Source organism: Nuphar pumila, chromosome 4, assembly GCF_984573655.1.
Source record: "Nuphar pumila chromosome 4, dmNupPumi1.hap1.1, whole genome shotgun sequence".
In the NCBI taxonomy this organism is placed as follows: domain Eukaryota; kingdom Viridiplantae; phylum Streptophyta; class Magnoliopsida; order Nymphaeales; family Nymphaeaceae; genus Nuphar; species Nuphar pumila.
The window spans coordinates 106632094-106649976 of NC_143252.1; the positions used below are offsets into that span (position 1 = coordinate 106632094).

Sequence of the window (17883 nt, forward strand, 5' to 3'; positions counted from 1 at the left end):
ATATATATTATATATATATATATATATATATAAAACATGAGAGAAATCACCACTTTGGTTTGGATGTCAGATTATAGGTTGGGAGGTGGCATGTTGACTACGGTCCTGTTTTGGTGTCAGTGGTGTAAAATTTCATGAGTACTTTCATCTTGCCCATCGAAGACATTTTTTTGTTGGCTTCGATCTTGAGGTAAGAGATACACATCCTTGATATCAACTGTCTATGTCCTTCAACTTGGACACCTTAAGCCGACCCACCTAACCATGAGTTAGGTCCAGTGTATATCATGGTGTAGCAAAATGCAGGGGTTGGCTATGTGCTACTTAACCAACAGTTTGTTTTTTTTTTACACAAAGCATGAGACTGGGCCATGAGTGGACCTCTTTGAGCAGACCTTCTTTCGTTATGTCAAAACTCAAAAGAAGCAAGAAGGGCATTAAATAATGATTGGTTATCGAATGATTGGGCAAACCCCATCTTAGTGTTATGAGAAAGAGGCATCTGGAAGACCCCTTTGTCCCTGATCTCTTTTTGACTCGCAAATAAAGTCATTCTAGCATGGCTGCTTTAGGGACACGTTGGTCATTCTGTAAAGAAGTGCAAGCTTGTTCCATGGTGCCTTGTTCACTGCGCTACCCTTGATGAGAGAAACTACAGGTCAGGATGAACTGTTCAGGTTTTTCAGATGGCAAAAATACCCATAAATTAGTAGAAATTTACGCATCGGCGTTCTTTGACAACAACTTTAACCAGCTTGTTGACATATTGCAAAAGCTCAGTGAGCCCCCATATTGACCTTGTAAGTAGACAAACTTTGCTCTCAACTCAGTTCTGTCCCTCTCATTGCAAGAGAGAGAGAGAGCAAAAAGAATGACAAATTAGATTCACATATAGTCTCATTGGCAACTAATTACTTTTGGCTTCATACAAAAAATATCAACCAAGTTGCATGGTGCTCATGTACTAGATAACCAAACAACTTGAGCCCCAAACTTTCGGATTCAGCACCGCAACCCATATCTACCAAGTTGCATCATGCATGGTGATCATTGTACCAGTCAAACAACTTGGGGGCTCACGCCAACTGATGTTTCAGTGGCCAAATCCAGGCAATTTGATGTACCATGATGGAATTTTGAGACCTAGAAGTGGGATCCAGAACATAATAGAAGTGGGATCCAGGCAAATACTAGAAATGACGTGTGAGCATGGCCAAGAAACGCCTTGGAACTCTCTCTCTCTCTCTCTCTCTCTCTCTCTCTCTCTCTCTCTAGGTTGGCTCACGTGAACCTCGCCAGCTAAGCCCACCTCTGCACGCCTCAACTTCCCCCAGCCACTTGTAACGCTTACTTAATCATTCAAGTCTTTCCAATGAAACCAATAATACACGTCAGCCCTCTCCCACCACCATCTCCCCCAACCAAAAAATTCAATACCACACTCATATAACGTGCCTATAAATATGTATAGCATGAGCACCACCAAACCAAGCCCAAGGGATTGTTTTGTGCTAGAGTGTGTTCTCTTTTGCAACCCTCTGGCCCTAACAAGCACTAGGGTTTCTCGGGTCCCATTTGAGTTGCAGCCATGGCCATTGCACATCCCTTGTCCTTCACTTTTGGCCTCCTAGGTACACCAACTAGTGTTTTCAATCAACTAGTGTTTTCATCGACTTTTCCTTCCTCCTATGTTTTCTTGCATAAAATGAAGATCCCAAATTACATTGGGTTCTTCTTCTTTTTTATTAAAAACTTTTTTTCCCCATAATTGTAACACATATTAACAAAGTTTTGTCTCTTTTTTCAATTGTCACAAATCAGGAAATATTGTGTCATTCATGGTTTACCTTGCTCCAGTGTAAGTCACCTTTTTTATGGTTCTTCTTTATTCTTTCGAGTTTGTTTCAAGTTGGTGACGAATGAGAGTGAGTAGGGTTGTGTGAACTTGCATGCAGGCCAACCTTTTATAGGATTTTTAAGAAGAAATCAACTGAAGGGTTTCAAGCAGTACCTTATGTGGTGGCTCTCTTTAGTGCCATGTTGTGGATTTACTATGCCATCCTCAAAAGCAGTGCCTTTCTCCTCATTACCATCAACACGGTTGGATGCTTTATAGAGTCCATTTACATCATCATGTTCATCATCTATGCACCAAAGAAGATCAAGGTATAACTCGTATACGTTTATGAAGATGAATCATAGTTCCTACGTACGCAAAGCGAAAAATTATCATCAGCACTATCATCTTAACTTCTGAGTGTGGTTTGATATGGGGAGTTTCAGATCAAGACGATCAAGCTGCTGCTGCTGCTGAACGTTGGGATCTTCTGCTCCATTCTGTTTATTTCTTTCTTGTTTTCCAAAGGTGCCAAACGCTTAAAGATCATGGGATGGGTCTGTGGTGCCTTCGCTGTGAGCGTCTCCGCAGCTCCTTTGAGCATCATGGTATTCTTTTTGTTTTGCCTATAGCAAGTGATTTTTATCTTTTTAGCTCTAAAGAAAAAAATATTTGACAACTTATTGTGTGTGCATGTAAGAGAGAGTTGCCCGAAACTTCTTTAAAAACTCCGAAGCTCACTTCTCAAGAAACTCGTTTCGGAAGTGCAAAACCACACAAGCTTCGGTTACCTCATGAGAAACTTGCCACTTCCGTGTACTTTCTTTTTCAAAATTTATGCTTTTACAAAAAAAATCTACTTATATGCTGAATACTTTTGATAAAACACTTGAAATTCGTTTTAAACAAAGCACACATACGGTAAATTTTTGCATTTCTTTTTACTTGTTTCTATTGTTGTTTCTTGTTTGCTTCCCCTTATGCTGCTGCTGCTCTCTCTCTCTCTCTCTCTCTCTCTCTCTCTCTCTCTCTATATATATATATATATATATATATATATATATATATATATAGAGAGAGAGAGAGAGAGAGAGAGAGAGAGAGAGAGAGAGAGAGAGAGAGAGAATCATCTTTGGCCCGTAGAGCTCTATGCCCATCCAAGAAGGTAGGAGAAAGTTGAATTATAAGAGAGGAACAAAATGTTTGTTGCATGAGTTTTTGTCCCCACACCAACGCAAAAGGTGGTAGCCCTTTTTTATTTTTGAAAGAAAAAGGTGGTTGTCTTATCAAAGCCTTTTTTGAAGGCGGGTTGTTGTTAAGTCACGAGTTAGGTTCCTCGTTCCTTCAATTCCTTACAAATTGAAAACTGTTATAGAGAGAGAGAGAGATGTGGGGAGCCAGAAGTGTTTTAAGAGAGAGAAACGTTCAGTTAAAAAATTGGCCTGAGTTGGGGTGCTGAGTCAATTCTACTTGATGCTTACTGGCCGTCACTAAGCAAAGTGTGCCAAAGTGTAAGTTGATACGGTGCAGCATGCGGCCATATTTCCATACATGTCTAGTAAATGATTGGTGCACTTTGCAACTATGACCAAAATCGGTCTAAACATGATTTTGCAGCCACGTGTAAATCTGAATATTTGTTATATCCAATCTCTAGAAAAGAAAGAGCTGACCACGCTGTACTACCATCACATGAGTGTTTTACTAAATTCAGATTCTATCAGTAATGGTGGGAAGCAGTCCACCAAATTCATGAGTTCATATGTGGCCATCAATTAGCTTTTTTCCTCAATATAATTGGCCTTTTTAGCTTTCTTCTTGTTAATAGATGATTTATTGACGTAATCCTGTTTCAATTTTTTTCTTTTTTTTTCGCAGAGGTCGGTGATACGCACCAAGAGCGTAGAGTTCATGCCTTTTTCATTGTCCTTCTTCCTCACCCTAAGTGCTGTCATGTGGTTCGCTTATGGTTTTTTCATCAAGGATCTATTCGTTGCGGTAAATCCCTAAACTACCTTTTACTTTTTACTTACAAATAGTAAAAAATTAAAAGTCAAGGGATGATTTTCCACACCTTGACTCTAATGGATTACTCTTCAAATGCTAAAAATCATATTTTATGGTACTTATGACAAAAACTAATTATGTTTGGTTGAATTATATATATATATATATATATATATATATATATATATATATATATATATATATATATATATATTGTGGTTGCCCAAGAGATCTCAACTCATGTGGCAGAGGTGACTCGATCGCGAAAGCCGAATGAATGTCACAAGTTTGAAACTCATGGATGTGCATCCTTTGCTTCATCGCTTAAACTGGAACAAGGATCCCATGATTTGAAATAGGATGAGTTCCATCATACATTCAATCCTAGCCATCCAGCAGAGCCATTCAGCTGTTGATTGGATGGCTAACCAATCTTATTTCAAATGATGGGATCCGTGTAAATTAAACTGCTTGAACTTTTTTATGAGCAACGAGACTTGGGTTTTTACATGTGCTTACAAGTGAGTGAGGTGGCTTTCCTTGGTTAATATATATATATAAAAAAAAAGACAGAGAGCGGTTCCATCTCTGAACCAACCAACTTTGGTTGGACTTTTAAAACTTGAGCCACAAGTTGGGTTGAGGTTCATTCCTCACATCCTGAGCTTAAACTGAGGGACAAATTTCACTGGACCAGACCATCAACAGGGTCAAGGAAACAAGGGAGGATAAGGTGCGATGTGATTGTACACTTTTAGTGTGCTGCTGCACTGATCACCCACCATCTTTGGGAACAGTATATCAGCTGGGAGGCCCAACAACAGATGGTGGGCAATCACTGATCAGGTCCAGCAGCACACTTAAAGCATGCAATCACATTGCACCTTATCTCTGTTCCAAGGAACTACCTGCCCATTTTTTAGTTTCTTTTCCACCATGGCAGGTGCACATGCAGTGTAGCTTGACACGTTCACAAATTCTCTTTTTGGCATTATATGTGCATTTGAAAGATGGGCTCATTTCATGTTTTTTCTCTTAAAAAAGAAAAGGAAAAAGGTGGTATTTTAGCATCACTATCATTATCCTAAATTTGTTTTGGCATATCTCTAGGAGTCCCAATAAGCGGTTCTTCCTTGGAGAATTATAAAAGCAAATTCTCCTATATGAATTTTATTAAAATTACCACAACTGGTAACCCCACAATTTCATGTCTATAAAATACCATTAAAATACTTTTTTTGTGTAAAATAAATCTCTATTTGTCACCATATTGCTAGGGATGGCAGTGGGGCGGGGCGGGGGACAAGGTTTCCACCCCTGCCCCGCCTCAAAAATTTATCCTCCACCCCCGCCCCGCCTCCGCGGCGGGGATGGATTTTATCCTCCACCCCCGCCTCCATCCCCGTTTCATACCCTTCATCCCCGGTCCAAACGGGGATGAGGCGGGGCGGGGCGGGGATATTGCGGGGAAAAGTGGTCGGGGCGGGGTTGGGGCGGGGATTAGGCGGGGATCGTGGCGGGGGCGGGGCGGGGAAAAGTGCACGTCCACCCCCGCCCCGCCTCCGCGGCGGGGATGGATTTTATCCTCCACCCCCGCCTCCATCCCCGTTTCATACCCTTCATCCCCGGTCCAAACGGGGCGAGGCGGGGCCCCGCTTTCCCCCGGTCCACTGCCATCCCTCCATATTGCCTCACAAGTGAACCCTGAACCATGCTAGCCTGTTAGCCCGATGTACCATGTGTATACACTGAGTAGGGATGGGCATCGGGCCAGCCCGGCCCGCTAAAGGATGGGGCCGGCTCATTGGGGAAACCGTGGCCCATGGCCCACCCATTATGCCTGTGGTCCTAAACGGCCCGGGACAGGCCGGGCCTTGTTGAATATATATCTATATATATATATATATATATATATATATATATATATATATATATATATATATATATATGTGTGTGTGTGTGTGTGTGTGTGTGTGTGTTCATGTTTTAGATGCCTTTAATCTAAAAGATGAATCAAACTATCCAATCACAGTGTTTCAGTTTCAGTTCATCGCATGGATGGACAGCATCCAAGGCCATCAGTGATGCCTCTGACCTCATGATCCTGTCCCAAAGTTAGAACCAAACCTACAAATGTGCTCGGCATGGTCTACCTACTGTGTCAGTAGGTTTAACTGCACATGATCATGTATCACAAGATTCCGTTTTTTAATTTAACGAAAAACTAACATTGCACAATTCATGAAGAAAATATGATTTTAAAAATAACTTAAAATATGATGCTGAGTCAACTTTAACACGTGAAAACAGTAAAAACAAGAAGTATGGCTCGAGTATCAGTTTTTGCTTTGTGAGATCAGATCTATGTATATCTTGAGCGCACCACCATAAGTTATGGTGGTTCAGGATCGAAAATAAAAAAGATGATTAAGATCTCTCTCTCTCTCTCTCTCTCTCTCTCTCTCTCTCTCTCTCTATCTATATATATATATATATATATATAAGATTTGAATAATGCCCAGAGAGCTCATTTTCGTGATACCACTCTTGCCTTGTTTGAACAGCTTCCAAACGTGCTGGGCTTCACCTTTGGGACCAGCCAGATGATTCTGTACGCAATCTACATGAACAAGAAGCCCATCACTGAAGCAGACGAGAAGCTGCCTGAACAGGGAGGAAATGTGAAACTGAGTGCCATCAATGGAGGAGGCTCAGAAGTTCACCCAGTTGATGTCAAATTGGAATTCAAAGGGATAAGTACTGTGGATAAAGCACAAAGGGCAGCAGAGATTAATCATGATCTTGAGGCAGCAAACATGCCTGCACATAGAGGAGCTATGCAGGTTTAAACTGAACAGTAATCCTCAACTTAATCTATGTTGGGTACCGTTGGGCTTGGTGACAAGATGCACATTGGAAAGCAGTTTGAAGTTGGCTAAGACTTGGTCCTGAAATGTGTCCTTTCAGTAGAGTTTGGAAGAAAGGCAAGACTTGGTCCTAATATCAAGTCTTGGGTTTGTTGTTGCTGTTGCTTGAAATAAATATAGGTGACAGGTTTCCATGAAACTCTTGTACCTGGTTTGAAATGTTCTCCTTGGGCTTGTGATGTTAGGAATTAATGGGATGTACTTTTGTTTTTGGCTCTTCTTTTTCTTCTCTCCCAAATTTGTTAGATTGTTTCCCTTCTTCCTCTTAAGTGTGATTACTCACCACTTGTTTAAGCATAAACATGATTATAACTAGAAACAAAGCCAAGTTAATTTTTTCATAAGATGTCATCATCCAGCCCACGTCAAAAGATTCCAAAGGCATAGGGAGATCAGGTGCAATGCAATTGTACAATCACCCACCATCTGCTGTTGGGCCAACAGCAGATGGTGGGTGATCAGGTGCAGCAGCACACGCTAAAAGTGTACAATCACATTGCACCTGCCCTGCCCTGCCCTCAAGTTGAAGGATGCCACGAGTATGATACCCAAGAGAGCACTGACAAGGGGCATAGCGGACCTCAAGGGTTTTACCAGTGGAGGCCTGAACTAGGGGCTGGCTGAGTTCACATCAACCCAGATGAAAATCGAGCTTTTCCTGGCTTACCCAACCAAAATAAAAAAAGAAGTCCTCATCCAATGGTTAGATTTATGTTGTTTAATTAGTCACTTGAGAGATATCTATCCACCCGAAAATGGGTTCGTGCTAAACCAATTTGGTGTTAAACCACGTGCTAAATGGGGTTTTCGGGCTTCTCCGGTGCTTTTTATGTGGTTCCGACCCCATAAATCTGTTGGCATGGTCAATTTACTAAGAATTCATACCTGGATCATGTGTTTTCGGGTGGGTGGTGGGGGGGGGGGGGGGGGGGGTGATGTTTGGAGCTTCAAAAATTTATAAAGATTTTAGACCGTTGATTTTTTTAACTTTATAAAAACCTACCTGTGTTGGAATCAGGTCCCTATAAAATCAAGTATATAGATCACATTTGTATGGTCAGAATTTAAAAATAAAATGAAAAAAATCCAAAAAACTTATTTAGCACGTCGGTTTAGCACCGACCCATTACTCTATATCCACCATAAATCTATTGTCTATGCATTAAACCTAACTAGCCTATTTGATCCACCCTAACTAGAATATTCAATATAGCCTGGTTGTTGCTCATTTAGTTGGATACATCCTGGTTAGTATTTTGGTAGGCAATGTCAGGATCCTCCCTCATGAGTATGTAGGCATACCTAATCACTTGGACCCATATGCTTCCTATGTCTCATCTCCCTACAAAATATAAAGTGTTTACGTATGTGACATCACTTGTTTATGGTGTTATGACGCCATCGAGGGTTTACCAACTAAGCATTATTAAATGCTTGGATATTTATTAAGGAGTGCTTCTTGTCAACCTATCAATAATTATACAACTAAAAAAATAGATGGAATTTCCGTTTACATACCTTTTTCTCATTTCTAGAGTCAATCTCCATTCACAAAATTAAAATGGCAAAACATTTGAATCAAGTCAAAACCCTAAACCCTAATACCTAAATAGTTATACTTTAATACATATGGTTTTGAGAGATACAATTGCATTGACCCTTATGCTCCAAAAATTGTATGTTACCCAAGTTAGTATTAATTGAAAACTAACACTAATTTTATATATTAGCATGTAGCTACCTTTCATTTTGTTATAAGATTCTTCTTTTTTGTGGGTCATTTGTTGCATGCCGGGCCCATGCAGTTGGGGCAGGTTTTAAAAAAGGAATCGATCACTATTTTGAACCTGGTTTTTTTCATGACTCATCTTAATTGAGACGGAAAATAAAATGCATGAAGTATGAATTTGATTACATTATACATAAATGAGGGTAACCTTTATTTTTATGATGAGAAACCCTCGTTAAAAACCGGGTAATTTAATGGGCTCACCCCCGCAAGGTAAACCCCGAGCCGGGTCACCAATGCCCAAGTTTGTATGGACCCTGTCAGTTAAAGACACCTGCACAGCTGGTGAGAGTCAGCATCTTCTCCTCAGGTCTGTTGCCACTCAGGAGAAAAATAACTATTTTATGTTAGGGGAATCAAATAAAAATGGAATTGCAACCAGTTTCAGTAGTATGTGAGTATTTGACTTTTTGGGCAAAGCGAGTCAGAAATTTGGTAAAAAATGCAGGTTGATAAATGGGTGAATAATTTTTTGTTTTAAAAACTAAATGTATTTAATTGATATTTATAATTTTATATTTAACTTAGCATTTGATTTTTTTCCTGTTACAGACGTGCGTGTGCCCATGGAAAATCCATATATTGTACAATTAAATGCAATGCCTTGTCATGGTACTCTCTTGTTTGCTGAGATCCAATCCACGATAAAAAAAAAAACTTGGATCATCTTTGACTAATTAATTGTCTACTATTGTACAAAAAAGTTGACTACAACATAAGGTTTTGTGCTACTTCTATCATTCTATGTAGGGGTGTCATTGGGTCGGGTTTGACTGGGACCTGACTCGACTAAACCCTATGGGGTCAGAGTTTGGTCATGATAAATAAAAAGGTTTGAAAAGAATCCAGGTTGGACGCAAAGGGTCCCATTAATATATGGAGCCAGGTAAGGTTTGTGAACTTTCATTCCAGACCTGGGCATGACCCGGATTTCAATCCACAATTTTTCTATGTGAAAAGCATACAAAATATAAATTTACCAGGTATGGCATGGGTCTGCTTCATGTAATCCTTATAGGATCTGGGTATGGTTTTTCTTATGGTGGATCCGATTGGACCTAGATCCAGATCCGGTACCAGCATCTCAAATCAGGTCTGGGTCTAGTTCCACCTGAGGCCAAACCAAACCCGACCGGTTGACACCCCTACTATGCCAAACATGCTTTCATGAAATATTTGCATGATTTTCTCATGTAATAAAAAATGATATTAGTTTATGCTTATAACTATATTTGTGTAACGCATGGAAAAGGTTAAATAGATCTAGCTTTTGATTATTAAATCAATGCTTCAAAAACATTCTCATGTCTATATGCAAAGAAGAGATAAAAAAATTAGGGGAAATTTTAAAACATCCAATTAAACTTTGAGTGATAAAAAAATTTACCAAAAGTTTTCGGTATTCATAAAAAAATACTTAAATTCTTTGCATGGTTAATTTAAAAAATTCAAAAAGTTGTATTAAAATGTATGTTGTAATTACCAAAATTAGGTATGTTTTTGGTTATCACAAAAAATTTAGGTGTGTTTATGAAAATATATTCCCACAAAATTGTTTTGAGGGTATTTAGTAACTTTATTCTATTAACTCAACTTAAGTTAATGACAACTCAAGTTAAACTGATGGAAATGTGTTTTTAATTAGCATAGTGTAAACCTAGGTGTTTTTTAACAATATAAAAAAACTTGGGTATGTTTTTTATTTTCACCAAAACTCTAGATATGTTGTTGAAAATTTCCCAAAATAAGAAAGCGTCAAACATTCTATTTCTTTATCAAATATCGTATTATTTTCAATGGTGTAAGTTAATTATTTATGCCTTAAGAGGAAAAAATAAGAATTTGCTTAAAAAAGATCACATTATCACTTTTGGGTGCTTTTATGAGAGTGGAGCAAGTCAAAGGTACCACAAGGTATGTCACAGTGACACGCTATTTAGAGTATGTGTCATAGGTTTATTTATTTGATTTTTTTTAAGGCAAGCTAGTCTTAGGCAGACCCTTACCGGTTATAAACTATATAATTGGGTTGTGAACTTGTAACATCCAAATATAAGGTGACTTGCACTAGCTGCTTGATCATGCATAATATTTGTATTTTATTCATCTTTATTTATGCATGATCCATGATAAAATCACATTAAACACTCATTTTTATCGTTGCTTTTGAGGTTTTACTTTAAATTAAATTTTCGAGAACAATCAAATTATTGGTTCAGTTAGAAGGATGGAGAAATGAGAAAATATATTAGTTAAAAGAGGTCGGGGTAGGCCTAGGAAGAGATGGATGGAGGTGATAAGAAAGGATATGATAGCTTTGAACCTCACCGAGGACATGGCATTGGATAGAAATGAATGGAGGAGAAGGATTCATGTGGAAGACCCAGAATGATTTTCTTTGTTGGTTCATATCGCCGACCCCAATTGTTTTGGGATGAAGGCGTAGTTGTTGTTGTTGTTGTTGTTGTAATCAAATTACTGGTTCGGCCCTGCATTTTTTGATATTTTTATTAGTTTAGATTTTTTTTTAATTCATAGTTTAATTAGATTAGGAGTGTTTTACTAATTTTTCATTAGTTTAGGAAAAAACCCTTTTGAAAAACACATTTTTGAGGAAGACCTGTTTTGAAATTTTTGAAAATATTTTGAACTTCCATAGAAAATATGTTTTAACCTAATTTTTGTTTATAAATACTTCTTTTCCAGCACACCTCTATGTTTTTCCCTCTTGAGAAAACGCCCCCCTTTCTCCCTCCCTCTCTTCTCTCTCTCCTTTGTTTTCGATCCTTGCCGATTTCTCCCCCTCTATTCTTCTTTTTTCCCTTCTTCTTCTCTCATCCAATCTGTCATCAACAACCGTTCTTTTCATCGAGGAGGCGTACATTCAACTGGGATTAACCATCTTCTCTTCTCATCCAATCTGTCGAAAGTGCATCATTCGGTTTGCTTCTTTCTCCCCCGTTTCACGTAGTTTTAGGTTTTGCATTGCATAAAGCATAGCATTGCATGTAGTTTTATTTGATCATAGCATAGTTTGCATATTCATATGATTTAATTTAGTTTAATTTAGTTTCTTGCATCTGAAAAAAAAATAAAAAAAAATACAGATTTCATTTTAAGTAGTTTTTCTTGATTTAGGCATAGAATAATCTTGATCTAGGTAGATCAATAGCTTTAGCATAGGGTTTTCACATCTTTTTTTTATTTTCAATGAGTCTTAGGTTAGATCTAATTTAGAGTAGGTTGAAGTCACTTTTCACAGTTTCGGCAGTCCTTACAATTCGAGTTGTGCGAGCTTAACTAATCTGGGTGATCTATATATCACACCAATATTTTCTGCGTCAAGAGTTGCACGGTATTCCTGGTTAATACGCATTGTAAATCCTTGATTTGCAGCATATCATTAACAAGGTACAGGTTGGAGATTCACGATTTGCAAATTGAGAAACTAACACAACAATCTTTCACAGTTTTAAAAGTCAAATCTAACCGATCAGACTTACCAATTGGCGCCGATGTGCATGGGTCTTGAATCTTGCATATCCATGGTAGTTAAATATTGTTTGTTTTGACCGATTCTTTTAAGTGGTCTGATCAAGGAAGTGAAGGTCGTGGAGATGAGTTATTTCACCAGATTATTCAGGGACACACAACTAGGTGTGAATAGCACACTACAAGAAAAACTTTAATTAGCGACAGAAAGTTGTGACAGATTATTTCCATCCCAAATTTGCGATGGATTAGCTAGAAAAAACTATTTGTCCCTAAAATCAGAATTAGTTATGGAATTAGCAACAGAAAATTCTGTCAAAAAATCTATCGCTAATTAGCGATGGGATTTTTTTATCGCAAACTCCGTTGCAACTTTGCGATAGATGAGTGACAAAAATTTTCTATTGCTAATTAGCGATGGATTTTGTGACAATTTTTTTTCGTCGCTAATTCCACAACTATTTGATATAAAATGGCCCATCTAGGGCATGAAAGTCTCTCTCTCTCTCTCTCTCTCTCTCTCTCTCTCTCTCTCTCTCTCTCTCTCTCTCTCTCTCTCTCTCTCTCGCTTCTGCTCGCTCCCTTTCCCGCTCCCCGTCTCTTCTGCATTTTCGACGGGCCCCTGAAGACAGCGGCTCACGTGCGATTACGACCCCAGTGACATCCCCCTCTCCTCCCGATCGCTGGCCACACCCTGCATCCCTCAAGTAACCCTCCTGGATCCTCTCCTCTTCTTTCTTGTCCCCCTCCCCCTCTTCTTTGTTTCGTTGCCAGAAGGCCAACGGCCTCTGTCGTGCCTCTTTCTAGATTGTCGTAGGGTCGGCAGGAGCCAACGGCCCCTACTAGACCCTTCCTAAGATTCCTAGTTTTTACCTTTTTTCCACCTCATGGATGGGGCAAAACCACTCTTCTTTTTCATAAAGAGCGGTTTTGCAATGTCTCTGGCTGCCACATATTCGCCATGCATAAACGAGGGGACGTCATTTTGATCGACGAGGAATATTCGGGTCCCTGCTTTGGGCCTCGAGCTTTCGGGGGAGAAGGCTCACTATCCATGTTGGTTGGTCTCTTGTGTGTGTTTATTTTTCTTTTTGTCTTTTGATTTGGGAATCGATTTTTACTTGTTGGTTCAATGTGTGTTGAAGATTTTAGTTCTTTTTGGTGTTTCTTGGGGTGATTATTGCTAGTGGGAAGTGAGTTTTCAGATTTTTTGGGTTTTTTAAAAAAAAAATCTCTCTCTCTCTCTCTCTCACTCGGATGCTTGGTTATTGGTTTTCCTGAAGTGGGGTTGTGGGGTTTTGTTGGTTTTAAGCTTTTCTTTGTTGGTTCTTCCTTTTTATTTTATTTTTGGTTCCTAGGTATGTGGTGGTGTTGGAACAAATGATGGGATGTTGTGTGGCTTCTTGAGGATTAAATTTTTGTTCTGGGTGTTATAGATTCTGTGGATACTCAGATGGCTAAAACTCATGAATTGGAAGGATCAACAATTGTTGTCGATCGAGCCACACCAAAGGCAACTCACTTTCCCTCTATGCTTCCTGAACGATGTTTCCCTGCAAGCATGTCTTTTTATGGAGTTGCATTTATTTGTTGCATATCACATAGTAGCTTCATTACTATGATAGTGATCCATATTTAGATAAAAAAGATAGAATTTCCATTGAGATGTGCACATTTGTGGGTCATGTTCTTAATGAGGTAAAAAATTGACTTTCTGTTTGTTCCTATGAAATATTGAATTCCTTAGTAATCTACTCCATTATAGTTCAAGTTATATCCCAAATATCCATCTTTGCCAATTTATAGATTTTCTTTGTCTAGGTATTTGAGATAATTGTAGAACCAACACTCGTGCAACCAAAATTTGTGGTGGACTATCCAATTGAGGTGTCACCTCTTGCAAAGCCACATAGAAGGTACTGTTCAATTCAAAATCCAAGATGGTTGCTCAACTAGTCAAATGGCTTACTATTACTTCTGCTAAATTTTCCTACATGCTTCCAAAGTTTTGCTTTCCATGTGTTTGATATTGCCACCAATCACATGTACTATATTAACAAGTTCCTTTTTATTTTTTCATGGCTATAAATTTGGGTTGATCCAGGGGAACAACCTTTGTCATTGTAATTTGATGGATGCAAGAACGTGTTTGGTCCACTTGAAGTTTAATGGACCATTTAGCAAAAAAAAAAACACTCTTCTAGTTCAAACATGTGAGGTATTAGTATGTTGATTTGGAGTCTACTAATGCTTCGACATTGAAAACTTTCTTTTGCTTGTATGCTTTATTAATCACAAAAGTTATGCACTTAAAATTGTTGTGCTTGTGCATGCATGTGTATGAAGATGAATGGTTTAATGGATCAGAAAAGGACTATGTGCGTATGGGACATGTTTGAGATTCTTATATAGAGAGGCTATTAATGGTTCAAAATACATTAAAAAAGGAAGAGAACTTGGTAAATGTTGGGCAAATCACATTATGCAAGTATGTGATAGCCTTTTCCTTTATCAGCAGGTAAATTGTTTTTTCCTTGTTTATGTAATTATTTCTGATGTAATAAAAGCTCTAATAAGCTTGTATTTTGGGCAAATGTTTTAGTTCCATGTTTGATTTATATACATTTTCCTTTTGTTCCCCAGTTTATAGTTCTTGTGATGTGGGGGAGGCTCAATGCTTCTCATGGATCAGAGCCCATCATGTTTTGCGATGACAACACACCGAGCTTTCCAATTTTGTAAGCAATACAAGCAAACAACTGAGTTTCGTCGGTTATGTAAAATTATAAGAAATCATTTGGCAAACCTAAACAAGTACAGAGATCAAAAGGATAAATCTGATTTGTCAGCTCCCGAAAGCTTACAGCTTCATCAAGACACCAGGTTTGAGCAGTTAAAAGTTTCCACTGAACTTGAACTTCTTTTGCTGCAATGCCAGTGAGACTTTTCAGTTCCTAGATCTATTATGATTATGTGTGTTACAGATGAATCAATCTCAGTAGAACATGTTTCACCAAGATACTCCGCCATTCTCCAAAGGGGGTGAGTGCCCGTGCCATTGCTTTCAATACCTATTGCTCAAACCATTGCAACACAATCAGTTGATCATCACTTATTTTTCGAACTTGTACTGCGAACTGCTATGCCGTGAATTTACCTTTCTAACATCACTGTTAGTGTAGTCAGGACCCAGATTCTGCAACAGAAGGCTGATAAAAAAACAATATTTAAAAAGAGAATGTAGAGGACTGAAAAACATATGATATGTCGACTAACCAGATAAAAAATTTCTTGTCTTGTGTGAAAGATGGTTACATTACAGAACTTGATAACCTTCATTCAATCTGTCCAATTCATTTTGATACAAAGTTTCTTTTGCTTTTCAAAATGAAAAAGTGAAGAAGAGAGAGATAATCAAGAAATGTTGTCTGAGATGGTTTGTGCAGGTCACTTTTAGACCTTGAACAATAATGATAAAAAAGGGGGGCATAGTACATGTTGGAGGAAGTATGAAAAAAAGACCAATAAAGACTTTTTTTTCTGTATATTAATTGCTATTATTGATTTGGGGTCTCTGCCCTCCTTTCGTCGTGCTTTTGCATTTGCATATTTTCTTAAGCATACATTTTTACCATCAGATTGTTTGACTGAAGATTTTTTTTTGGGCTTATGTTTGAGACCTAGAGTCTTATGGATCATACCTGATTTTTTACTAGCAGCTTAGTTAAAATTGTGTAAAAAAACCCTAATTTTTGGTCAAATGAGGACTTTGACCCTCATTTGACTAAAAAATTCGAGTGTACGCCTCGGCTTTGCTAAATTCGAGTGGGCCCATATTTGGCGTGGATGAAGAGTTTTCAAGTGATATGGGGCAGGTGGCAGACCTGTGTAAGGTCCAGCTCGTGAGTAGAGGTCGTGTTGCTGGGTTTGATCCTTTCACTGTGGGTTTTTCTTTTTGGGCCAGTTGTGGATATGTTTGGTGTGCACTGGAAGGTAACACGGGTGATTTAAGTGGTATGTCAAAAGAAAATGAAGGAAAAGATGAGTCAGTACATGTACAGGTTGTTCGCTATTAGCAATCTTGGGGTCTTGTGGTGGATGTTATTGGGGTTGAACTAGCTCAAATATGTCAGCAATTCAGTTTTGCTATTTGTATAACGAACTCAGGTTTGAGTATGTCATGGTCCTGTGTGTACTGATCTCTTTGCATCCTGAGAAAGCATTTACTGAAAATTGGAAGGTAAAATTCATCTGGGCTGATTTTTTTTTAATTTCATGTAATCTAATGTAGGTCAATTCAATGTCTGTCTTATTTAGATAGTCATGAAAATATGTTTCATGCATAGGGAGAAATGATCCTACATCAAGGCGTATGAGGTGCACGCCTCGGGGCTATTTTTTAGTTTTATTTTTAAATTTTATGATGAAATTAGCGACAGATATAATCCATCGCTAATATTCAATGATAAATTTTTGATGTTTTGCGCTGGATTATATTTTGTCGTTAATTTCGTCGCTATTTTAGCGACCGAATTAGCGATGGAATATAATCCATCGCAAAACCAAATTAGTGCTTATTTAGCGATAGACTCGCGACGAAATATGACATTCTTTAATTTGTCATAAATTAGCAACGAAAGTAAAAACAAATAAGTTTTGTCGCTCATTAGCGACCAGGAAATTACGACAAACAATATTCGACGCTAATCCATCACTAAACATTTTAGCGACGGATTGACGATGAATTAGCGTCGAATATCATTTGTCGCCAATCCATATTTTCTTGTAGTGGCATGATGTCTATGAGGGCAACACAAAATGGGCAACGGTTTAATCAAGTCAATTAATAAAAAAAATTTAGCTCTTTCTACATGTCATTTAGTTAGGTAGTTCTTTATCATATCTGTAGATTGTTAGTAGCTAGTTTTAAAATACCGTATAACAACTTTGTTAGTTGTTTTCAAGTTAGCATGTTAATTAATTTTTAATTCATGGTAGTCAGTTATAGCTTTTGTTTTTTTTAGTTAGTTAGTCATTTATTTATTAGTTTCAATTCTTGAATTCAGTTAGTGTAGTTTTCTTGTTCTTAGTTGTTAGTTGTTAATGTTGAAATTAGTCGGTTAAGGTCTTGATTCTTGTAATCTTATTGAGTTTCTGATTTTTTGTTAGTTACTAGTTTAGTTGCTCTATTTTTTATTCAATTAGCATAGGTTAATTTTTATGTTTCATATATGTTATTCGTTATAGTTTAGGTTGTTGAAAATCCGTACAGCATATAGGTTGTTAAGAGTCATTTAGTTATTCTTTAGTTTTGTCTTTTAGTAATTTGTTATTAGTTTCTTGATTTCTTGAATTAGTTAATCATAGTTTGTTAGAAATTAGTTCTTGTTAGATATGTTGTTTTACTATTTTGTCTTGTAGTGTTAGTTATTAGTAGTGGTTCATAATTAGTTATTTGTTATTAATTTGTTTGTTTCTAGTTAGTTTGAATCTAGTTTTTGCTGATTTCTTTTGTTCATTAGTTATTAGATTTTTGTTTTATTTCATTTGTACTGTTGTGTTATGTTTTTGTGTTTTGCAGGAAAGCGTTTGGATGTACGGTGAGCCCCATTTTGAGCCCTCAAAGTACCCTCTGAGGTCCCTAAAATGCCCCTTCAAAGCCCCTCAGGGAGCCCTCAAAAGATAAGAAAGAGCATAAACAAGTAAAGAATGAAGCAGTAGAAGATATAAAGGGACTCAAAAGACTCAAGCATTAAAGACTCTTTTCTTTTATTTTTAGAATAGGATTTTATTTTATTCAATTCAATTCATTTGGGTATGTAATAAAAATA

The 17883-nt window shown here is 37.8% G+C and overlaps 1 protein-coding gene across 1 annotated transcript; it reads left to right on the forward strand.

The window, feature by feature from the left end:
- Positions 1-1588: 1588 nt before the first annotated feature.
- Positions 1589-6693, forward strand: LOC149840441 (bidirectional sugar transporter SWEET14-like). The gene is made up of 6 exons (XM_090005071.1): positions 1589-1631; positions 1822-1858; positions 1956-2166; positions 2284-2445; positions 3716-3835; positions 6409-6693. The coding sequence occupies exons 1-6, from the start codon at positions 1589-1591 to the stop codon at positions 6691-6693; spliced, it is 858 nt and encodes a 285-aa protein (XP_089861197.1).
- The last annotated feature ends 11190 nt before the right edge of the window (positions 6694-17883 follow it).

Excerpts from the sequence above, each read along its gene's own strand:
- LOC149840441 (XM_090005071.1), top strand. The coding sequence starts at position 1,589 with ATGGCCATTGCACATCCCTTGTCCTTCACTTTTGGCCTCCTAG. Across the intron at positions 1,859-1,955 it reads ATGGTTTACCTTGCTCCAGT|GCCAACCTTTTATAGGATTT; the intron begins GTAAGTCACCTT and ends ACTTGCATGCAG. Across the intron at positions 2,167-2,283 it reads ATGCACCAAAGAAGATCAAG|ATCAAGACGATCAAGCTGCT; the intron begins GTATAACTCGTA and ends GGGGAGTTTCAG.